The 21429-nt window shown below is 43.4% G+C and overlaps 1 protein-coding gene across 1 annotated transcript in view; it reads right to left on the bottom strand.

Annotated features, from left to right (window-relative positions):
* LARP4 (La ribonucleoprotein 4) overlaps positions 1-21429 on the bottom strand; it is a 178147-nt gene that overhangs the window by 96221 nt on the left and 60497 nt on the right. Inside the window, exons 6-9 of the mRNA XM_082247084.1 lie at positions 21303-21406; positions 20906-21016; positions 19175-19228; positions 516-725 (exon numbers count right to left, since the gene is read on the bottom strand). Coding sequence (XP_082103210.1) covers positions 516-725; positions 19175-19228; positions 20906-21016; positions 21303-21406 — 479 coding nt within the window. The remainder of the gene's footprint in view (positions 1-515; positions 726-19174; positions 19229-20905; positions 21017-21302; positions 21407-21429) is intronic.

Below are 21429 nucleotides of genomic sequence, written 5' to 3' on the forward strand. Positions count from 1 at the left end.
TTATTGTTCTTTTACAAGTCTTATGCCTAGAAACTCCTGTTGAGATTAAGTCAATACCCCATAAGTGAAGACTGTGTGAATGGGCGGCGACTGTCGGAGGACGTAAGAGAAATAATGTTTGAACCCCAAAAGGGACCCAGGACATAAAACACTTGGTAATGTGATTCATGTGGTTGCTAGCTTGCTGCCTGGGCTTCGGGGGCAGGATCACAATTAACAGAAAATAAGATTTTTAATGTGCACAATGGGCCCTCAGATCTCATAATCTTGCAATCACAGGGAAGGTTCAACATTCATAGACAGAGCAAAAAGTTGCCGTCAGGGGCCAGTAATGATTATCCAGGTCTCTGAGAGCTGTATACATGTAAAAAATAATAAAAATTAAGAAACCTCTTGTGTATGGATGTTAACCTTTCTTCCCTCCAGGCGCAAGTTGTCATCACTGGGCCACAAATGAAGACTACCAGAGAATTAAAAAAAATAAAAAAATTGTTTGCTCCAACGGAGCTGCTTACCAGCGGTGTTTCAAAGTAAGGTGCTGGGCTTGGAGACCATGTTTGAGGCACAAGGTTATAAAGTGAATACTGTTGAGGACTATATACAGGCTGCATAAATAGAGGAGAGGCAAACTGTGCTTGAGTCTGAACAGGCTGAGTATACACACTGGAGTCCACTGCTCGATATCCATTCTTTGCAAAGAATGTGTTGATGGCTTTTATCCTAGCCTGTTAGGAAGCAAACAAAACCATTAAAGTGCATAGATGCAAATAAGCTAGGTTTTATCCCTTTGAAAGAAATATCCATAGAGAAATAGGCTAGGTTTTCAAACAGCCAATAAATGATTAAGTGTTAGAACACATGAATGAGAGTTCTGCAGCCCAGTTTCAGGCTCTTGGCAATCATATAACCTAGTCCATCTTTATGTAGATAAACAATTCTTTTTTTCAGATCCTCAGAGTTTTGCCATGAGGTGTCATGTTGAACTTCCAGTGAGAGAGCGCGATAACACCAAATTTAACATGCCTGCTCTGCATTCACACCTGAGACCTTGTAACACAAACGAGTCACATGACCACCAGGGAGGGAAAATGGCTAATTGGGCCCAATTTGGACATTTTCACTTAGGCCCCTTTCACACAGGCGGACCATTCAGATTCGCCTGTCCATTTTCAGGCAGATATGAACAGCTGCCCCATGCATCTCTATGGGGCATCGGATGTTAGCGGAGACCTGTCTGCTGACATTCGGCCCGATAAATCTGGACGGATGGAAACCCCATTTTCCACCCGTCCAGCGGATCGGATGAGAACGGACAGACGGTCCGTTCCCATCCGATTCCCCCCCCCCCCCCCATAGAGAACAGCGGGGACCTGATAGCTCTGTCTCCTCACACAGCGCAGAGACAGAGCTGCAATCCGCCTGCATCGGCAGATCGATCCCCCGGAAACATTACAATATTCTTCAGTTAGATCAAAGATTAACCCCTGTTTTACCACCAGTTAGATCAAAGATTAACCCCTGTTTTACCACCTATTAGTAATAGGATATTACACAAGTTACCTTCAGAAGAGCACAGAAAATAAAGAATGTCATAGCTCCGAGCAGGTTACAGCCAGTTGCAAAGAGGCACACTAGGGACATTAGATCTTACTATAATAGGATAGGTGTGTTTCATTGTAGGAAAAGGGGTTGCCTTACGTGCTAATTCATTACAAACGGGCAATCCAATATCAGACGGCAATGGTAATATTTTCCACATTAAACAATTCATCACCTGTTCTACAGAGTGTTACGTCTTAAGGTGCCCCTGCAACTTATTCTATGTAGGGCGTACCACCCACAACTTACGAAAACGGGTAGGAGAGCACCGTAGACTCATCCAGAAAGGGCACGCTGAACATAGTGTTCACCACCATTTTCTTCAGGTCCATTTTAAGCGGATTGGTTGTTTGGAGGTTATGGCAATTGAGGCCGCCCAAAAGGGCTCACTTGACCATGAAAGGATCTCTCTCCTATGCAAGAGGGAGACTTTTTGGTAGTGATGCACCGAAATGAAATTCTTGGCCGAAGCCGAATAATGAAATACTTGGTCGAAGGCCGAATACCGAACGCGGTGTTTCGCATTTTTTCCATTTATTTTGCCAATTTTTTCGTCCTCTGTCCTCCCGTGTCCTCTGTCCTCCCGTGTCCTCTGTCCTCCCTCCCTCCCATCTGCAGAGTCGATGTTTGCTGTATGGCTCCTGTGCCCTGTCACAGGCGGAGGCGGAGTACATTTGGTATCACTCCGCCTGTGACAGAAGGCGGCGCTAAGCGGCTATACAGGAAGCATCCGCACTGCTTCCTGTAGTGCCTCCGGCTATGTTTACAGTGATGCTCGGGGATGGCGGGTCGCCGGTCGGGGACCCGCAATCTGGGCTTACCGACCCACCATCCGCGCCATTAAAAACGTCATTGTTCGGCAAAATTTATTCGGCCTATTTACTTATTCGGCCGAACACCGAAAGTGCTTTTTTGGCTATTTTCGGCCGAATAATTTCGGCCGCCGAACATTCGGTGCATCCCTACTTTTTGGATTTAGAAATTTGGTTATCACCACATGGTTTGAAGATTTAGAGATTCACAATATTGTTTAAAGTTACCTCTGACATGTTATTTATCTCCACCATTTCCTTGGATGTCCTAAAACACTAATTGCTAGCGGACAATTATAATAATGCAGATGTGTCAGAGAGTATATACACACATATACACACACACACACACACACACACACACACACACACACCACCCTATATATAAATACACATACATACACACAGATATTCATATTTAGTTGAGTCCCACAAGAATATTTTAATTTGCAATTGATGAGATTTGATATTGCATCATTTGGCATAATTATGACTAGATAGAACTTGTACTCAACCAACTGATGGTAGCCCTGAGCAATGATGGGTTAAAGTGACATCCAGATCTGCATAGCTCTGCCTACTACCTACCCCTCCATTGGGTTAAAATTAGTTTAAATATGTCAGTTGCCTCTATCCCTGTGACTTGATAAAGTGCATGTGTGTTAAACGCGAAGTCACCACAACTGATCAAGCTTGCGTTCCATGCGGTTTCCTCATGCAGATTCTTCATTTTTCAGGGCTTTGATAAAGTGGTATTGTTGGTTTTGTACCGTAATCTTGCTTTTATCCATTTTTAGATTTTGGAAATAAACTGCTGACACTTTACCTTCCATAGACCATTTTGATATCATTAAGCCCTCATACAGAGACCACTGTGGGTGCCAAGCAAATGCACTCCAGGTGCATTAAGACAGCTGCACAGGTTTGCTCTGGTCCCTTCACCAATCCATTAGTCATCTGTGCCTTTAGCACTCAGTACTTAAACGGTTTTTCTATAAATCTGCTAGCACATCTAATACCCACCTCCCTCACACAATGCTGCTGCCCATGGGTTGTCTGTTGCTTCATCTAGAGTGTAGGCACTAAATACAGGTGATAGATATGGCCCACCCAGTATCCAAATTGGTAAGCTGCATTTACATTTTTTATTTGGGGTTATAAAAAAAAAAAAAAAATTGGATACACACACATTATATATATATATATATATATATATATATATATATATATATATATATATATATATATATATATATATATATATATATATATATATATATATATAAAATCTATATTAGGGTCTTTATCCTTTTCCCTTACATGTGCAAGTTAACACTGGGCACACAACAAAATTTTACATCTTGCATATAGACCCAAGAATGCAAAACTGCTTTTAAGATAAAAACACCAAGTACATTAGCAAATTGAGACAGCAGAGCATCATGAAGTAAAATCTGCTTAAAAACACAATTTTGTACTAAACCTAAAAACCTTTTCTCCGATACCATTGAGGGGCCCATCTTAAGGTAAACTTAGGGTTAAACTGCTGCCTACAGGAGCAATGCAAAAAGAAAAACATGCAAGCCCCCTATAAGCCCTACCGCTGACTCAGTTGTAGCAAACAGTCCAGAGAAAGGGAGTGTATAAAGAAAGGAGAGCGGTGTCGCTCATGAGTTACAGACCTATGGCACGTACAAAAAAAAAAAAAAGTTATCTTCTCTATCGTCTGCCGATTGATTTGATTTTAAGCAATCTAAGGATATATAAAAAAAAAAATAAAAAATATTTGGCATTTGTCAAAGCAAACATACAGAAGACCAGATCACAATGCTTAATACTCTGCCCTAATAGAGAGAGTGGCCTTAACAGTAGAAGTATTCATCATGCAACTTGTAGGCCTGCACAGTGTTCTGTCAAAACCACTTTATTTGGAAAGCCAAAGCTTTTAGGACCCCATTAAATTAAGGTAAAAAGCAGTTTTTTTTTTTTTTGTTTTTTTTTTTTTTAAACAAAGAAAAATAGTCCTTGGTTTCAACCACCTTAGCTTTGTGCTACATCAAATAGCATCCCTACAAGACAATGTTGATAACTCACAAATGTCACTGGCTGAAGTGATGGCTATAAGACAGACTAACCTAATATACTAAATCAGCTAATATAAAGCTTGTGCACAACCTCATCAAAAACAATGTGACAAAATAAAAATATGAAAAATGTTCTGCTGTTCAAAGCCATAAGTGTGCCACATACTTTGACATCAAGTATATAAAAAAAGTGATTCAGCAGTGCACTATAGCCACCATATGTTTATAAAAAAAATGAAATAACTCTGCAACCAACCATGTCCATGTGAATGTGTCGATACAAGTCTAATTCTCCATTTTACATTTCTTTTGTGATGTGAAAACCACCTTGTGCTGCATAGCCCGTCACCACACACCAAAACTAAGAAACCAGTTAAAGTAATACAGTGAAAACACTCCAGCAAATCCAAAGACAAGTATAGAAAAAAAGAAAATCGCGCTTTCAATATTACTATTTTATTAAGAGGCTGAAAAATCACCCAATTAAAAATCACTGGTTCACCACAGATCAATAGCAAATCTCCTTCAGACCACCACTGGGGGCAATGTGCATGAAAGCTGCTGCTTGTGGAGCAATTTGTGTGTGTCATATGCAATTTTTTACACTGTCCCCTTAAGGTATTGGGCACGCTTACGATTCTTTAGTGTTCTTTTCCTCCTCACTCTATATAGGACATCTTGCATCACTGGCTCCGCCTTACGTCACTGGGCATAACTGAATACATTTTCTCTAGAGTGGGGCCGAAAAGATGGCGGAATCTTAAATGAGCCCAATACTTAATGGGACAGTGTAAACATTGCATACGATACACGGCAATTGCTTCACAAGCTGATGAATAATCATTTTGAACTCAAAGTTCAGGATGCTCCTGAAAGGTTACACAGTGATGGATCACTAAGCTTTCATCATGATCATTAGAAAGCAGGAAACTTAAAATAGCAGTTCAGGCACAAGCCAGGCCTGGGTGCCAGACTGAAACAGACCAAGATAAAAGGAGGGCCCATGTGGCCAGCCTACATGTTACATTTGCAAAAGAAGAATTTTAACTTCTTTACATTTTGCCAGTAAGCTACAACTAGTTTAATCACAACAGTGAGCCTTCACAGATTAGGAGCAGAACAATGTTACTGTGCTAAGCCTTACAACTCCACCAGGAATCACAAGAATATTTCAGAGAGAACTCCAGTATACTTAAAACTGAAAGCTGGCACTTCTTAGCTGGCTGGTTAAACTTGAACTCAAAGCCATCTCAAAGAAAACACCAATGTATCCAAAGAACAGGGAAAGCCTGAACTGGTTAGGTGATAGAGTTAATAGGAAGCATGTTCACTCTTCTTAGGAGACTAAAAAAGAAAGGTGTGCAGGTTATAGCTAGGGATGATTGAACGGTTCGGGTCGACCATCGGTTCGACCCGAACATTGAGTGTTCGAAATTCGGCCGAATTCCGAATTTTTTGCGGTAAAAGTTCGGAATTCGGTCACTAGAACTGCCCAAAATGCAATGGGACAGGAAGTGGGCTTTAAAAGCCAGTGAGTGGCCCAGAAACGTCAGTAAAAGCCAGTAAGGGGGCAGGAGTCTGCTAGGAACGTGATTGGAGTGACTACGGGGACCAGAGGCCAATCATGAGTGAATACGCCCCACAGTATATAACATAGCCCTGCCTAACCTCTAGCACTGTGATAGAGACTTTGGAAGAGAGTGGAAGCATTTGTGTTTCTCCTGCTGTGTTACGTTTGCTGCATTGCTTGTAAAGCTCCAGTGTCATTTTGCAATTATCTTCTGCTGTATGGAGCCGTTCTTTTAGTGTGAGGAAAGGGATATGCAGTCTAGTTAGGGTACTATATACCACTATAATTAGATTCAATAATCTAGTTTTTGTAGGGATACTTTTAAGTGTCAGGGTTCCGTCTAGTGAGCACGTTGCACTGCTGATAGATCTACAGCAGGTATACGTGCTTGCTAGTCAGCTATTGTGCAAAATACCACACCCCCTTACAGGAAGCACATGGTGACCCCACTCTGCCATGTCAGGGTGACCGGAAGTTTAGGGTGACAAATCTGCCATGCCAGGGTGACCCCACTCTGCCATGTCAGGGTGACCGGAGTTTAGGGTGACCTGACTGATAAAGCCTCAGTGACAACTATACATAAATTAAAATCCATCACAAAAAAAAAAAAATGGATTTTTGTAAGAACTTACCGTAAAATCCTTTTCTCTTAAGCTCATTGACAGACGTAGTCTTCTTGATTCTCAAGAGCTGGGTTATGTTGTCTCCGCAGGAGTAGGACTAGGCAGAATGACAAAACGTTCTGGCTCCACCCTAGGGGGCAGTCCCTGAGGGTATATCCTCCCTCTCTCTGCTACAGGGAATCAGTTCTGTTTAAAGCAGTACAGAGAAATTAACCCAACCCACTCAATGATAGAGGGGCGGGTACTACGTCTGTCAATGAGCTTAAGAGAAAAGGATTTTACGGTAAGTTCTTACAAAAATCCATTTTTCTCTATCGCTCATTGACAGACGTAGTCTTCTTGATTCTCAAGAGCTGGGACATCCAGAAGCAGTGCCACAAATGAGGGGTGGGATTGACAAAATCAAATCCAATCTAGTAGGCCCAACCGGTGCCAAACTAGAAGTTTTAAAGGCTCATTATAAACAAAGAATGAGACTAAAGAAAAAATTTTCCAAAGGAAAAAAACCCTCGAGGTAGACCACTGGTCTCCTCAAATTGCGGCCTGCAAAACCTTGCGGCCAAATGAGGCATCAGACGATGCCATTACATCAACTTTATAATGTTTAGAGAAGGTATGCACCGACGACCAGGTAGCCGCCTTGCACACCTGGACCACTGACGCCTGATGGCGAAAGGCCCATGACGCACTAAGTGCCCGAGTGGAGTGCGCCTTAACAGGGAACGGGGGCTCCCGACCCTTAATAGAATAAGCCTGCACTACCGTCTGTCTGATCCATCTGGAAATGGTCGCGGCAGATGCAGGCAACCCCTTTTTGGGTCCATCTGGGATCACAAAAAGTGAATCCGTCTTGCGAAACGAGTCTGTCGTTTTCAAGTATACCCTGATCGCCCGGACCACATCCAAGGAGTGCAAAGCAAATTCCCGAGGATGACTGGGCTTAGGACACAGGGAAGGTAATACAATTTCTTCATTCAGATGAAATTCTGAAACTACTTTTGGTAAGAAGGATGGATTCGGACGAAGAACCACCTTATCTCTATGAACCACCAGATATGGTGAACGACAAGATAATGCGGCCAGTTCTGACACCCTGCGTGCAGAAGTAATAGCCACCAAGAAGGCCACCTTCTGGGACAACGTGGGTAGAGGAATCTCCCTAATATCTTCAAAGGGAGGTTTCTGAAGAACCGACAACACTAAATTAAGATCCCAGGGGGGTAACGGCGCGTGCACTGGCGGAGCCAGATGTCGCACCCCCTGGATGAAATTCCGCACCAAGGAATGAGTAGCCAAAGGCTTCTGAAAGAAGATGGCTAATGCTGAGAACTGACCCTTGATAGTACTCAAGGCCAGTTTCTGCTCAACCCCTTGTTGCAGAAAAGCCAATATTCGACTAATCGAATAAGACCGAGGACGGAACCCCAAAGGTTCACACCATGCAATGTAGGACTTCCATGTGCGATGATAAATCTTTCTGGAAGTCGCTTTCCTTGCTTCAACTAGAGTAGGAATAACTGAAGCTGACAAACCTTTGTCCTTCAGCACCTGGGTCTCAATAGCCAGGCCGTTAAAGCCAGCGATCGTAAAGCAGGATGGAAGATCGGTCCCTGAGACAGTAGATCCTCCCTGAGAGGAAGTCTCCATGGGACGTCCGCCACCAGTCTGACCATGTCGGCGTACCAAGCTCGACGAGGCCAGTCCGGAGCTACCAGGATTACTGGGATTCCTTCCTCCTCTACCCTGCGAAGAAGTCTTGGCAGTAACGCGAGAGGAGGGAAGGCATATATTAGCTGGTATTGCCCCCACGGGGCGATCAGTGCGTCTGCGGTTTCTGCTAGAGGATCGCGGGAGCGAGCCACGAATCTCTGAACTTTCCTGTTGAATCGTGATGCCAACAGATCCACATCCGGTGTGCCCCACCGTAGGCACAACTGGTGGAAAACGTCTGGATGGAGGGACCATTCCCCCTGATCCAGGGTCTGACGGCTGAGATAATCTGCCTGCCAATTCTCCACCCCCGGAATGAACACCGCAGAGATTGCTGGAACAAATCGTTCCGCCCAGCGAAGAATGCAAGCCACTTCTTTGGCCGCTCGGACACTCTTGGTGCCCCCCTGATGATTGACATAAGCCACGGCCGTGGCATTGTCCGACTGGATCCGAACCGGGCTGCCCTGGAGCTGCTCAGTCCAGTGAATCAGACAAAGTCTGATCGCTCTCAGTTCCAATACATTTATCGGTAATCTGGATTCTTCCGGGGACCAAAGTCCCTGGGCAGATAATTGACCGAGAATTCCTCCCCATCCGGATAGACTGGCATCCGTGGTCACTATCGTCCAATATATTGGCAGAAATGCCTTTCCCTGGCTGAGCATTGGAGACCGAAGCCACCAAACCAGAGACTCTCTGGTCTGTTTGCTCAACCGTATCTGATTGTCCAGGGATTCCGGATTCCGATTCCATCTGAGGAGAATCTCTTGCTGAAGAATTCGGGTATGGGACTGGGCAAATGGGACTGCTTCGAATGAAGCCACCATCAACCCCAGAACCCTCATGCAAGTCCGAAGGGAAGACCAGCTGTTGGACAGTAACAACTGGACTGCTGATTGAATCTTTCGAAGTTTCCCTACCGGAAGAAACACTCTTGTCCTGACTGTGTCTAGAATTAGACCCAGATATTCGAGCCTCTGGGTGGGAACCAGAAAAGACTTTTACTGGTTCACCAGCCACCCGAATTCCTGTAAAGAAATCATAGTAATTTCTATGTTTTGTAGCAAGGTCTGAGGAGACTCTGCATGAAGCAGAAGATCGTCTAGGTAACCTAGAATCGATATACCTCTTTGGCGCAGAAGTGCCAACATTGGGGCCAACACTTTTGTGAAGACCCGCGGAGCCGTGGCGAGACCGAAAGGTAACGCCACAAACTGATAGTGGTTCTCCTCTACGGAAAAGCGTAGAAAACGCTGATGTCCTGCGAAAATGGGAATGTGAAGATAGGCGTCCTTGATGTCTATGGACACTAGGACATCCCCTGGATGCAGGAAGGCTGCTACCGTGCGAATGGACTCCATTCTGAATCTTCTTATGTTGACGAAAGAATTGAGTGCTCTTAAGTCCAGAATTGGACGCACTTTGCCCTCTTTCCTGGGTATTGTAAACAGGTTTGAATAAAACCCTTGAAACCGTTCTGTCCAAGGAACGTGGACTACCACTCCTTGTTGTAGTAGATCTGTGACTGCTCTCCGCAGATCTTCTAGACGATCCGGAGATAGTCGGATATTGGAAGGGAAGAATCGCGCCGGTGGGAGAGATCGAAACTCGATCTTGTACCCTGACTTTATGACTTCGCAAACCCATTTGTCCGGGATTCTGGAAAGCCATGGATCCGGGAACCGGCGAAGACGTCCCCCCACCCCAGTTATGGGTGGGGGCGCACCTTCAGGCTTTGGATGGTTTATCTTCAGGTCTGGAGGGGGCGGGCTTTTGCTTGCCCGACCAACGACCCCTGATGCCTCCTGTAGGAACCTTGGAGGACTTAGTTTTTTCACCTGCTGGACGAAAAAACCTCTTGTGAGCAGAAAAAGAAGGCCCTCGTCTTTGACGAGTTCCTCTACCTTTAAAATTTTGCGGTAAAAAGGTGCTTTTTCCACCGGTGAGATCCTTAATGATCTCATCTAAGTTGGCTCCAAATAGACGTTCTCCTGAAAAGGGGATATTAGCCAATGCTTTTTTGGAACCTTGGTCGGCTATCCAACCTTTTAGCCACAGTGTACGCCTGAGAACCACTGCTGAGACTGATGCTCGCGCCATTAATGGAGTGGCGTCTAACGCCGCATCACATACAAACTGTAACCCCTGTATCATTTGCTCCAACAAATCTGATACCGCCTGAGGGACCTCTTCTAAGTCCCGGCGTAACCACTTGGTCCATTCAGTTACAGCCTGCGAAACCAGACCAATAGCAATTATTGGCCTGAAAGCTGATCCAATCAAGGAAAACATGGTGCGAGACATAGCTTCTATCTTGCGATCCACTGGATCTTTAAAAGACGGAGCGTCTTCTAAAGGAATAACCGTGGCTTTATTCAATCTAGCAATTGGTGAATCCACCACAGGTGGTTCTGTCCATTTCTTAATAAGGGTTTCCTCAAACGGATAACGCCTGTCAATGCGTTTGGAAATATTAAAAGTGCGTTTTGGCAGACGCCATTCTTCATCGATTGGATTGCCAAAACATTTGGGCAATGGAAAAACCTTTGCCACTTTGATGCGCTTTTTAGTCCCAAAAGGGATCTCAGTTTCAGCTATTTCTGATGGAATACCCTGTAACCTTAAAGTCTCTTGAACAGATACAATGAGTGCGTTTACCAACGCTTCCTCTCGGGCTATGGCAGATGCCGAAACATCCTCCTCACTGTCTGAAGAGACAGGACCCGAGACACCAATACCAGATGAAGTACCTGCAACTGCAGAAATAGGCTCAGAGTCTGAATCCGAGGTTTCAGATAATAAGGGGTTAGGCGGGGGTCGCTTTCTTGCGCCCTGTCCCTGACAAGCCACTTCCACCCGGGACACAAAAGTTTCCATAATGGCTGACAAAGATTCAATTGTCAATGGGGTGCTGGAGGATCCCGCAGACCCCTCGAGGGGATCCGGAGGAGATACATGAGTGGCAGGGTCCATGTTAATACAGGACACTTTTGCCAGCAATAAACAAAAAAACCTTTTTTTTTTTTTTTTTTTTTTGTGTGTCTCCCCCTAGCGCAATAGCGCCCCTCAGAGTACCTGCTTCTCGATCCCAGAGAGAGAGAGAGGGACCCCCAAGGCTCACCAACCGATGCAGTGCAGTTTCCAACAAACTGCAGCCAGCGTCTGTCTTACACAGACTGGAAGGAGCTGTTTGCTTTTTCCCGGGCAGAAGGCGTGGCTCCGCCCCCTGTGTACGCCTTCCGGCGTTCCCAGCCCTCCACGAGGAAGCTGGGCTCACAAAACATGGCCGCCCCCATAGAAGAGACATAAGACTCCAAAAACATGGCGGCCGGCGTGACCTGAGGACATACACCGATATAGTCTTCCCAGCACATCCACCTGCACTCTGCTGAGAGGTGATCTACAGAGATACACTGCACATAAGGTAGGATTATACCTCCTATGTTTGCTGTAATGTTACAGTCTGCTGGGTAGAGTGTTAGTGAACCAAGTCCACTTCCCACAAACACATGCTGTATTACAAGGGGGACTTGTAAGTGTCAGATATATACTGACCATATCTGGAGGGGCCCATAATATATACTGCCTCATAAATGAGGAAAAAAGGGAACGTTTTACTCACCATACCGAACCGACAGGCACCCTCTCTTCATAATACCCTCTCCACCGAGGTGGGGGTTTGTGGACGCCTCGACTCTCTGGTCCTGGCGTCCAAGCAAGCTTTTAACTCGCAAAGTCAGTCCCTTTACTGGGACTCCGTCGCGGCCGACTGAGCGCACTGGTCTGCACGCGCTTTTAGGCAGAAACCGGGGTGACCACTGGATCTCACATCCAGCCCGTCGCCCGGCCCCGCATACTTACTTGAATATGTCGCGGCCGACCAAGCGCAATGCCTGGTCTGCACGCGCTCGTAGGCCGGCTGGGGTGACCACAAGTGTCGCCCAGTCCGGCATTTTTGCTTGAAGATCTCACAGGAAAAAAACACTGGAGAAAACTACCTAAAAAATGTCTTTTTCTTAAAGAAAAAAAGTCTTGCCAGGACCAAAAGATCCCAGCAAGGAACTTAGGTCCTTACTCCTGACTAGACAGAAAAAAACTGATTCCCTGTAGCAGAGAGAGGGAGGATATACCCTCAGGGACTGCCCCCTAGGGTGGAGCCAGAACGTTTTGTCATTCTGCCTAGTCCTACTCCTGCGGAGACAACATAACCCAGCTCTTGAGAATCAAGAAGACTACGTCTGTCAATGAGCGATAGAGAAACAGAACCATACAACCCCCTGCCCTCACTGGTGATGACCCGGCGGAGGAAGGAATCGCAGAAGCTGTCTAAACTAGAGACCATCCACGGATCACATCTCCCAGGCACTCTGCAAGATGGCAGCGGCGGCTCACAGCATGCTTCACTAGCACTACCAGGGATTGAAAAAGCAAGGAATCACACACCTACAAAGAAGGTAGGAAACCCTGACAGTGAGTACTCCTAAGGCTCATCATCCCCTCACTCCCCATGCAGCAGAAGCCCTGCCAAAAACAAGTCCCGCATTATATCCCCAGCTAAGCAAGGAGCAGGAGACAACATGCTTTATCTGCCACAGACTCACAGCAAAAGCTCAGTGTCCTACGAGATGGGTCAGGTTACAGGGCTCCCCACAGAGGAACGATTTGTTTCTGAATCCATGCTGAAAGACATGCTTCACTCTTTCAGATCTACACTACAGGCAGATATTACGTGACGGATGCAGCAGTATAGACAGGAAGTACACCATCTAGGAGACAGTGAATACAGTGGAATCCTCTCTCAGCACTCAAACCCTGTCTTTCAACACCATGGTTGAAGCTCACAACCAGCACTCTGAAGAGATTCAGTGGCTTAAAGACAAGGTCGGTGACCTGGAAGACAGGTCTAGGAGGAACAATGTAAAATTAAGAGTTCCTGAATCGGTGCAGTCGCATCAGTTAGATTAGAATATGCGATCAAATTATTCTCCACAATTGTACCAACTCTTGTCTGAAAACGATAAAATCGATAGGATCCATAGACTGCCCAAGCCAACCTTCTTAAGCCAAGAAGTCCCGAGAGATGTTCTCTTAAGAGTACACTTTTTTCACTCTAAAGAAAAAATAATGGCGTCCTCCCGCCAATCCTCTGAGCTACCTCCCGAGTTTGCAAACATCCAGATTTTACCCGATTTATCCTCCAAAGGAGGAGAAATTTAGCGACCATTACTAAAGTGCTAAGGAACCACAAGATACTGCACAAATGGAAACACCCTGCCACTCTCCTTATCACCCACAATGGTTCCACCACAGCAATCTCTTCTTTGGAGGAAGGCATCCCTCTACTGCAAAAATGGGGTATTATCCCCCAAATGAGATTCCCCAACGTGACCAACCAGTCCCGCTACCAACCAATGCAGACTGGCAGATCGTCGCCAAGAAAAAAATCTGGAAAAAAGAAAAATAAGTCGCTAGGTTATCACCCCAGCACCTCTCAACAGCACTACAATGGTTCTAGGCCTGTGGAGTAAAAAACTTCCTTACGGCCCCTCATTCACATAGAATGTCGACCATGTTGGTCGAACTCGGGACCCATTTCGAGGTCCCTTTTTTACGAAGTTCTATTTTTTTTTATCCCCTTCTCCCTCTTCCAGAACCTTCTAACAGTCTTCCAGTGAGTGAATCGCTACATCATTCCCAACACGTCTTGCCCTTCAATGTGACAGCAGAAATCGCACAGTTCCAATGCACCACCTGTAAACCTCAGACTATGTCAGCAGATTCCCCACTTATTTTAATTAATGCCTTTTAAAATAATATCTATAAATGCCAATGGACTTAACCACCCAGCCAAACGATACTCCCTTTAGAGAGAACCAAAATCCTCCAACGCGGATATAGTTTCTGTTCAGGAAACACATTTCCAACTAGACAATCACCCTAAATGCACCTACAAGGATTTCCTCCATGTATACTTGGCCACCTCTCCAGCAAAAAAAAGAGGAATCCTGCTAGCTATTAAAAGAACTATCTCCTGGCAACTGAAGGACAGTGACTGATCCTGGAGGTCGATACCTCAGTCACAGGAACATTCAATAACTTACCAATGACTCTTGCCTCTATCTATGCCCCTAACACGCACCAACTAAGGTTCATCAGAAGAACACTCAAACTTATTTCAAAAATTAAATATGGTGACCTCATGCTCTGCGGGGACTTCAACCTTACAACCAACCCGGATATGGACATGTCCTCTCCCCATCCAAGAGAAGAACTTCGCTTCATGGTTTGTTTTACAAGGAGAGTCTGTATGAGGTTTGGAGGCGCTTTTATGCCTCGGAAAGAGATTACACTTTTTTCTCCGCCAGACATCACACATACTCGAGACTAGACATGTTTGTGTCAGACTGGCACCTATTGGGGAGGATCTCATCTGTGGTCAGCAAAGAAATTACTTGGTCTGACCACGCGGTAGTAGAAGTGACTATAGATGAAGGAATCCCCAGAGGAGCCATTCCTATTTGGAGATGCAATATCAAAAACCTGCAATCTGAGGAATGTAAAAAACATATCTCCCAGCATATCTCCCAAGCCTATATGATGGGAATCTGCATTCACCAGAACTCCAGACTCAAAAAACAATACGACCTTAAAACTACACGCATTTTATCCCAAATTCACGACCTTGAATCCCAAAATAAGATTAAACTCCGAGCAGAACTCCGTTCTATTTTAATGGAACAAAATGACGCCCACTTTCGAAGACTTAAACTATTCTGCTATGCACATGCCAACAGAATAGGCAAGTCACTAGCCAACAGAATTAAATCCCGACAAATCAGATCTAAAATGGCAAACCTTAAACAAACCCGTACAGGACATATACTTACCCACCCCCAAGACTTAGCAGATGAATTTGCCGACTATTATCACACACTATAACCTGCACTCAAACTCCTCTACTTTCCAACTATTACACGCCGACATCTTTAAATTTTTAGCATCCCAACTCCAAAACCTCAATATGCCCATATCACTTGACGAAATCAAAAACAATCCTATCACTACCCCAAGGGAAATCCCCAGGTCCAGACGGCTTTCCCAGCGAGTATTATAAACTATTCCATCACACCCCATCACCGTTTCTATTAGAAGTATTCAATAAGGCAATTGAAACCTCCTCATACCCGAAAGAAATGCTGGGAGCATATGTTACCACAATTCCTAAGGTAAAGACCTGACCCTACCGGAAAGTTACAGGCCAATCTCACTGTTAAACACGGATTTAAAAATATTTGCAAAATTGTTTGTTAAAAGATTGCAAAAAGTCCTTCCTTCTCTGGTCCAAAATGACCAATTAGGCTTTATACCTGGACGGCAAATGTCAGACGCCACTAGGAGAATTATCAATATCACCAATGTCGCGGAAAAACGTCGAACTTCTCTATTGCTCACGCTTGAAGCAGAGAAGGCGTTCGACAGGATCAATTGGAAATATAGGTCATTAGTTTTGTAAAAATTTGGCTTAGAAGGCAATGTATACTCCGCAATAATATTATATTCCCAACCCTCAGCCAGGGTCTTCACCTCTGGAACACTGTCTAAACCCTTTCATATCTCAAATGGAACCAGACAAGGTTGTCCTCTATCCCCAACTATTTTCAACCTATCAATTGAACCACTTGCAGAAGCGATCAGAACAGCACCTAACATCAAAGGTTTCATTATTGGCAATGCCGACCATTGGATTACTCCATTTGCGGACGACATTATTCTACTGCTAACTGACCCTGAACTGTCCCTACCCACGGCCCATACTATTCTAAACAGTTTTAGTAAGATTTCTTACTATAAAGTCAACTCAAAATCCCTAGTCCTTAACCTAAATGTAGAACCAGGCCTAAAAGCAAGTTGCAACAAGAGTGCCCTTTCTCATGGACAGAGGAAAAAATACCTCATCTAGGTATCCTCATCACTCCCAAAACCTCTGACCTAATTCATGTAAACCTCAAATACCTAAAGCAGATCTAAAGTCCCTAACTAATATAGACCTTTCCTGTGGTGCCAAAATGTCAATAATCAAAATGACGATACTCCTGCAAATCCTATACCCATTTAGAACCCTACCTGTCCCTATGCCCAAATCCCAATTGAATGCCCTTACCAACCGGATGAGGAAATTCATCTGGTCGGGGAAAAAAGCGCGTATAGCGTTCAAACAACACACAAATCCATGGGAGGAGCAGGTTTACCCAACCTTTAAGCGTATTGGTGGGCCTCTAGACTAGCCCAAATTAAATACTGGTTGCTAGATAATGATAAACCAAGATGGGCACTGATGGAAGAACAGCTTATCCTAACCAGAAACTTAGTACACATGCTCCTGAGCGACCTTTGGATTCCTTGGCAATGGTCCAAAATACCCATCACAATCAAAGCCTCATTGCAGGCCTGGAGGATCATTTCAACTTTCTCTCCCAAAATAAACCTCTTCCATACCTACAATATCCCTATCAAATTAATCAAATCGAAATTTAGTAAACTTGACACTGACAACTTAAGGAAGGTCGGACTATCCCTAATTTCCCAGTTATACGATAATAAACATACTCAAAACAGTTGAAGAAACTACACGCGATCACTCTCTCCATCCACAGACTATCATCCCTAAGATAAATCTTGCACGAGCGAAACACACCATTGTCAATTTAAACACCGACTCCCAAACGTGGAGTTTCCTCACAGCAACATCACAACATACTAAGAGTATTTCCTTTTTCTACTCTAGACTAACATCTACCTCCCTTACAGTCAAATCTACTCACATGGAAAAATGGGAAAATCCCTAAACAATTCATTTACCCTTAAACAATGGCAAAAAGCTCTTATCGCAACGCACAAACTATCACATTGTACCAATCACTGGGAGATGAAGACAAAAATTATTAATAGATGGTACTTTACCCCATATAGATTATCTAAAATGAGCTCTACTCTCTCCCCATTATGTTGGAGGGAATGTGGGAAGATTGGTACCCTACAGCACATCCTAAGGGAATGCCCCTCTCACAGCACATCCTATGGGAATGCCCCTCTCTCAAGTTTCTGGAGGTCAATATTCAGGTGCATAGCATCCACGACAGGAATCCTGTCCCCCCAAAACCAGAATTAGCACTACTAAAACTTAAATATTGATCTATACCCACTCAATTTTAGACAGATTGTTCTGCACCTCCTATTGGCCTCCAGAACTCCAATTCTACGCAAATAGAAAACCACTGAAGTCCCAAATCTTTTCGAAGTGATAGCCCTAGTGAATAACTATAAACCGGAAAAAGCCCTCTCCTCCAATAATCTATCCTACCAAAAATTCCAAAAAGCTTGGTTGGCATGGCCCTACTTACCACTTGTAATTAAGAATTAACAAAGTGTTAACAGCTGAGGCTTCAAATCGTTCCTCAAACGATCTGGTGTCATTGCTCCCTACGGGGTTCAGGCCTGGAGGCAGTGGTTGCTACCCCTTTCCTCTTCCAGTCAGAAATGTGCTTGTATGATATATTGCCAAGACATTACTATGATACATGTATACAATTCTTGTACCGTATTTGCTCATTTTCATATGCACTCTACAAGCTCACCATGGAAGATGTTCCGCTACCCTGTTTCTTATGTTACCTACATCACGTTGATTTTTTCTTGTTCTCATGTATGTTTTCCCTTTTTAAAATGCAAATAAAAATTTGATTGAAAAAAAAAAAAAAAAAAAAAAAAGAAAGCTTAACTGAATCTGCATAAATCATTGGCTTTCACCTGATCTGAATTTTAGTATAAACATCTGTATGCTATCTTTACAAGCTAATGTATACCAGCTAAAACACAACAGCCAAAAGCAGATACAAGACCCAAATCAAAAATTTTATTTTAACCACTTTAAGGTTTATTTTTGACACTTGATGTTTACAAGATAAAAATCTTTTTTTTGCTAGAATACTACTTCGAACCCCCAAAAATGATATTTTTTTAGCAGAGATCCTAGAGAACAAAATGGAGATTGTTGCAATATTTTTTATCACACCGTATTTGCGGAGCCGGATTGTTTTTCCCGCTTCGGCGGGTCCGGCAAGCGGGGAAAACTGCCAGGGGGAGGGGCACCTCTTCCGGCGCACCCTTAACTGAAAGCCGATCGACCGCTATCGGTTGCCATAACCCCGGTATTTAGCTTTAAACGAGCGACGTAAATAGTCGTTAGGCAGTCGGTAAGTGGTTAAAGCAAAAGTAAAACTTAAAAAAACCAAATCTCTGCAAGGTAAAGTCATAAAGCACTAGTAGGCATCACATACTAGCACATTATGACTTATCTTGAAACAAAGCCCTCCAGCAGCATGTGGTTACTGGACAGGGCTTCCATCTTCACGGCTCTGGGACTTGAATGGCAGAGCCATGAGAATGCCATTTCTTCAAAGCGCATGCGCTGCTCATGTCACTGGCTGCAGACACTGAATATCTCCTAAACAGTGCATATTTAGTAGAGATATTCCTTGTACCTATAGAGAAAGTTTATTAGAAGATTACCTGTAAATACAAGTGTCCAATACCACTTTAGAAAATTAAGATTACACAAAAGCTGTGACAGTGACTGGGGCTGTCAGTGTAAATGTCCCATGTTCTGACCGAATGCACGTATGGACACTGCTCTAGGATTTCAAATGAACACTTAAAGTGATTACATAACCAGAATAATGATGGCAGAATGAAGCATTGTTTGAAGTAACTTACCATTATTGGCTTGTCCTGAAATGTTTTAACTTCTTCCCTTAGATATTTAAATGCCTGGACAAAGAAATAAGGTTAAAGCTAAAATTGAAAAGGTAAAAAAATTGGAGACAAAATGAAATTCTGCTAAATTGGGGGACCTGGTCTGTATACATTTCACCCATTGGGGGACCTGGTCTGTATACATTTCACCCATCGCTACATTAAATGTAATCCAGCACAATCCGCATACGAATACAGAGGTAAATCTGGTTAGCCTTTGAGGCAGCAAAGTCTCAACAGTTTTTAATTTGTATTTAAGACTCAATATGGCTGCCGTCAGTTTCTAATTTAATGACTTACGTTTATTAGCCCTTTATGTGTCAAAGCCCCACTGCATACTTATGATTGTAAATTTTGGTTTGATTTGTTCCATACAGAGCACACCATTAGCACTAAATACATTTTAGGCACAGCTTAAGTGTAGTAAAGGCACAGCTGAAGTGTAGTAAAGGCACAGCACATAAGTCTTTGCTTCAAAAATCACTCATCAGTTTAGGGCCACAGCAACCAGAAAGTATTGGCTTAACCACTTCAGCTCTGGCCATTTTTTACAATTTGGCACTGCGTTAGTTTAACGAAAAATTGTGCGGTCGTGCGACGATGTACCCAAATACAATTGATGTCCTTTTTTTCCCCACAGAGCTTTCTTTTGGTGGTATTTGATCACCTCTTCAGTTTTTAGATTCTGCGCGATAAACAAAAAAAGTGTGACAATTTTGAAAAACGCCATATTTTTACTTTCCGCTATAAAACATCCCAATAAAAAAAAAAAAAAAAAAAAAAAAAGAAGAAGAAATCGAATTTTTTTTTTATCAGTTTAGGCCAATTTGTATTGTGCTACATATTTTTGGTAAAAAAAAATCCCAAAAAGCGTATTTTAATTGGTTTGCACAAGAGTTTTAGCGTTTACAAACTACGGGATAGATTTTTGGAATAATTTATTTTTTTGTTTTTATTAGTATTGTCGGCGATCAGCGGGATTGCGGCGGAAAGATCGGGCCCCTGTCATTTTTGGGGACCAGTGACATTAATACAGTAAGCAGTGCTAAATATTATGCACTGTTATTGTATAAATGACACTGGCAGGGAAGGGGTTAACACGGGGTGAGCAAAGGGGTTAATTTGTACCTAAACGTGATTTACTGTATGGGAAGGATTCTGTGACCGGCAGAAGAGATAGAAGTTTCAGCTTAGCGGAAACTCCTCTCTCCCTGCCTGCCAGAAGACTCTCCTGCTTCGTTTACATAAGCAGACGGGTCTTTTGTCAGTTTATCTGACGATCGCGGTAGGAAGGCTGCGATCGCTGCAGCTCCTCCTGCGGCCCGCCTCCTGCTGTGTCTAAACATAGCAGGAGCGTGGCCGAAACCTCGTGCACGAAATCACGTACTGGAGGCACAGACTAGAAAAAAAATAAATTAGATTGAGAGCTTTAACTTTACTCTGACTTTTATTTTCCGATCTGTATGCTTGTTCCCATGAGTCAAATACCAAGCTAAAGATGGCCAAACTGGGCAGCTTTAGAAAAACTTTTGGACTATCCAGGTGGAGCTTATAAAAAAGGGACATTACAATACATAACCTTATAGTCACCAATGGCCATTATTATGCTCATATTCACATTGAAAAAACAACATTTTTAGCACTGTCTTGACATCTTTAGGACAGTAATACAGAGAAAAAAAAAAGACTTACCTGCTGTGCATCAGTATCAGACTGGAATGTAACATACCAGTTGTTATTGTGAGCAAACTCACAACTTATTACTTTGGGGCAATTTTCATTATCAAATAATGCTTTCACTTCCTGTAAGCAAGACAAGCAGAAACTTTTAAGCTATAATTCCCAATATGGTAGTCATAATCAAGTCCTTAACTGCTTTTATAGAGGTACTGAAAGAAAACAAAAAAAAAAAAAAAACATTCCTGGCTTCCCCATATGGACTAATTCCCTGACCATTTAAAGACCAAGTAGTGTGTAGCATTTAAGATATTAGACTATAAATGACTAATACAAAGAAATGAATGGAGCTCACAAGGTTTGTGTATTGTAAAAATCAGGCAGAGATTTCAACAGGTGCAAGCCATCATACCTCTACTGGAGTGGTTTCTGGGATTTCACGTAGAATGATAATACATCGCTTGTGATTTGGTCTCACTTTTTCACCTTTCTCATCAACTTGCACCATAGGAGTAGCTAAAAAGTAGGTTTAGAAAGAA

This window comes from Pelophylax lessonae (genome assembly GCF_965119305.1).
Source record: "Pelophylax lessonae genome assembly, chromosome: 2".
Taxonomy (NCBI): Eukaryota; Metazoa; Chordata; class Amphibia; order Anura; family Ranidae; genus Pelophylax; species Pelophylax lessonae.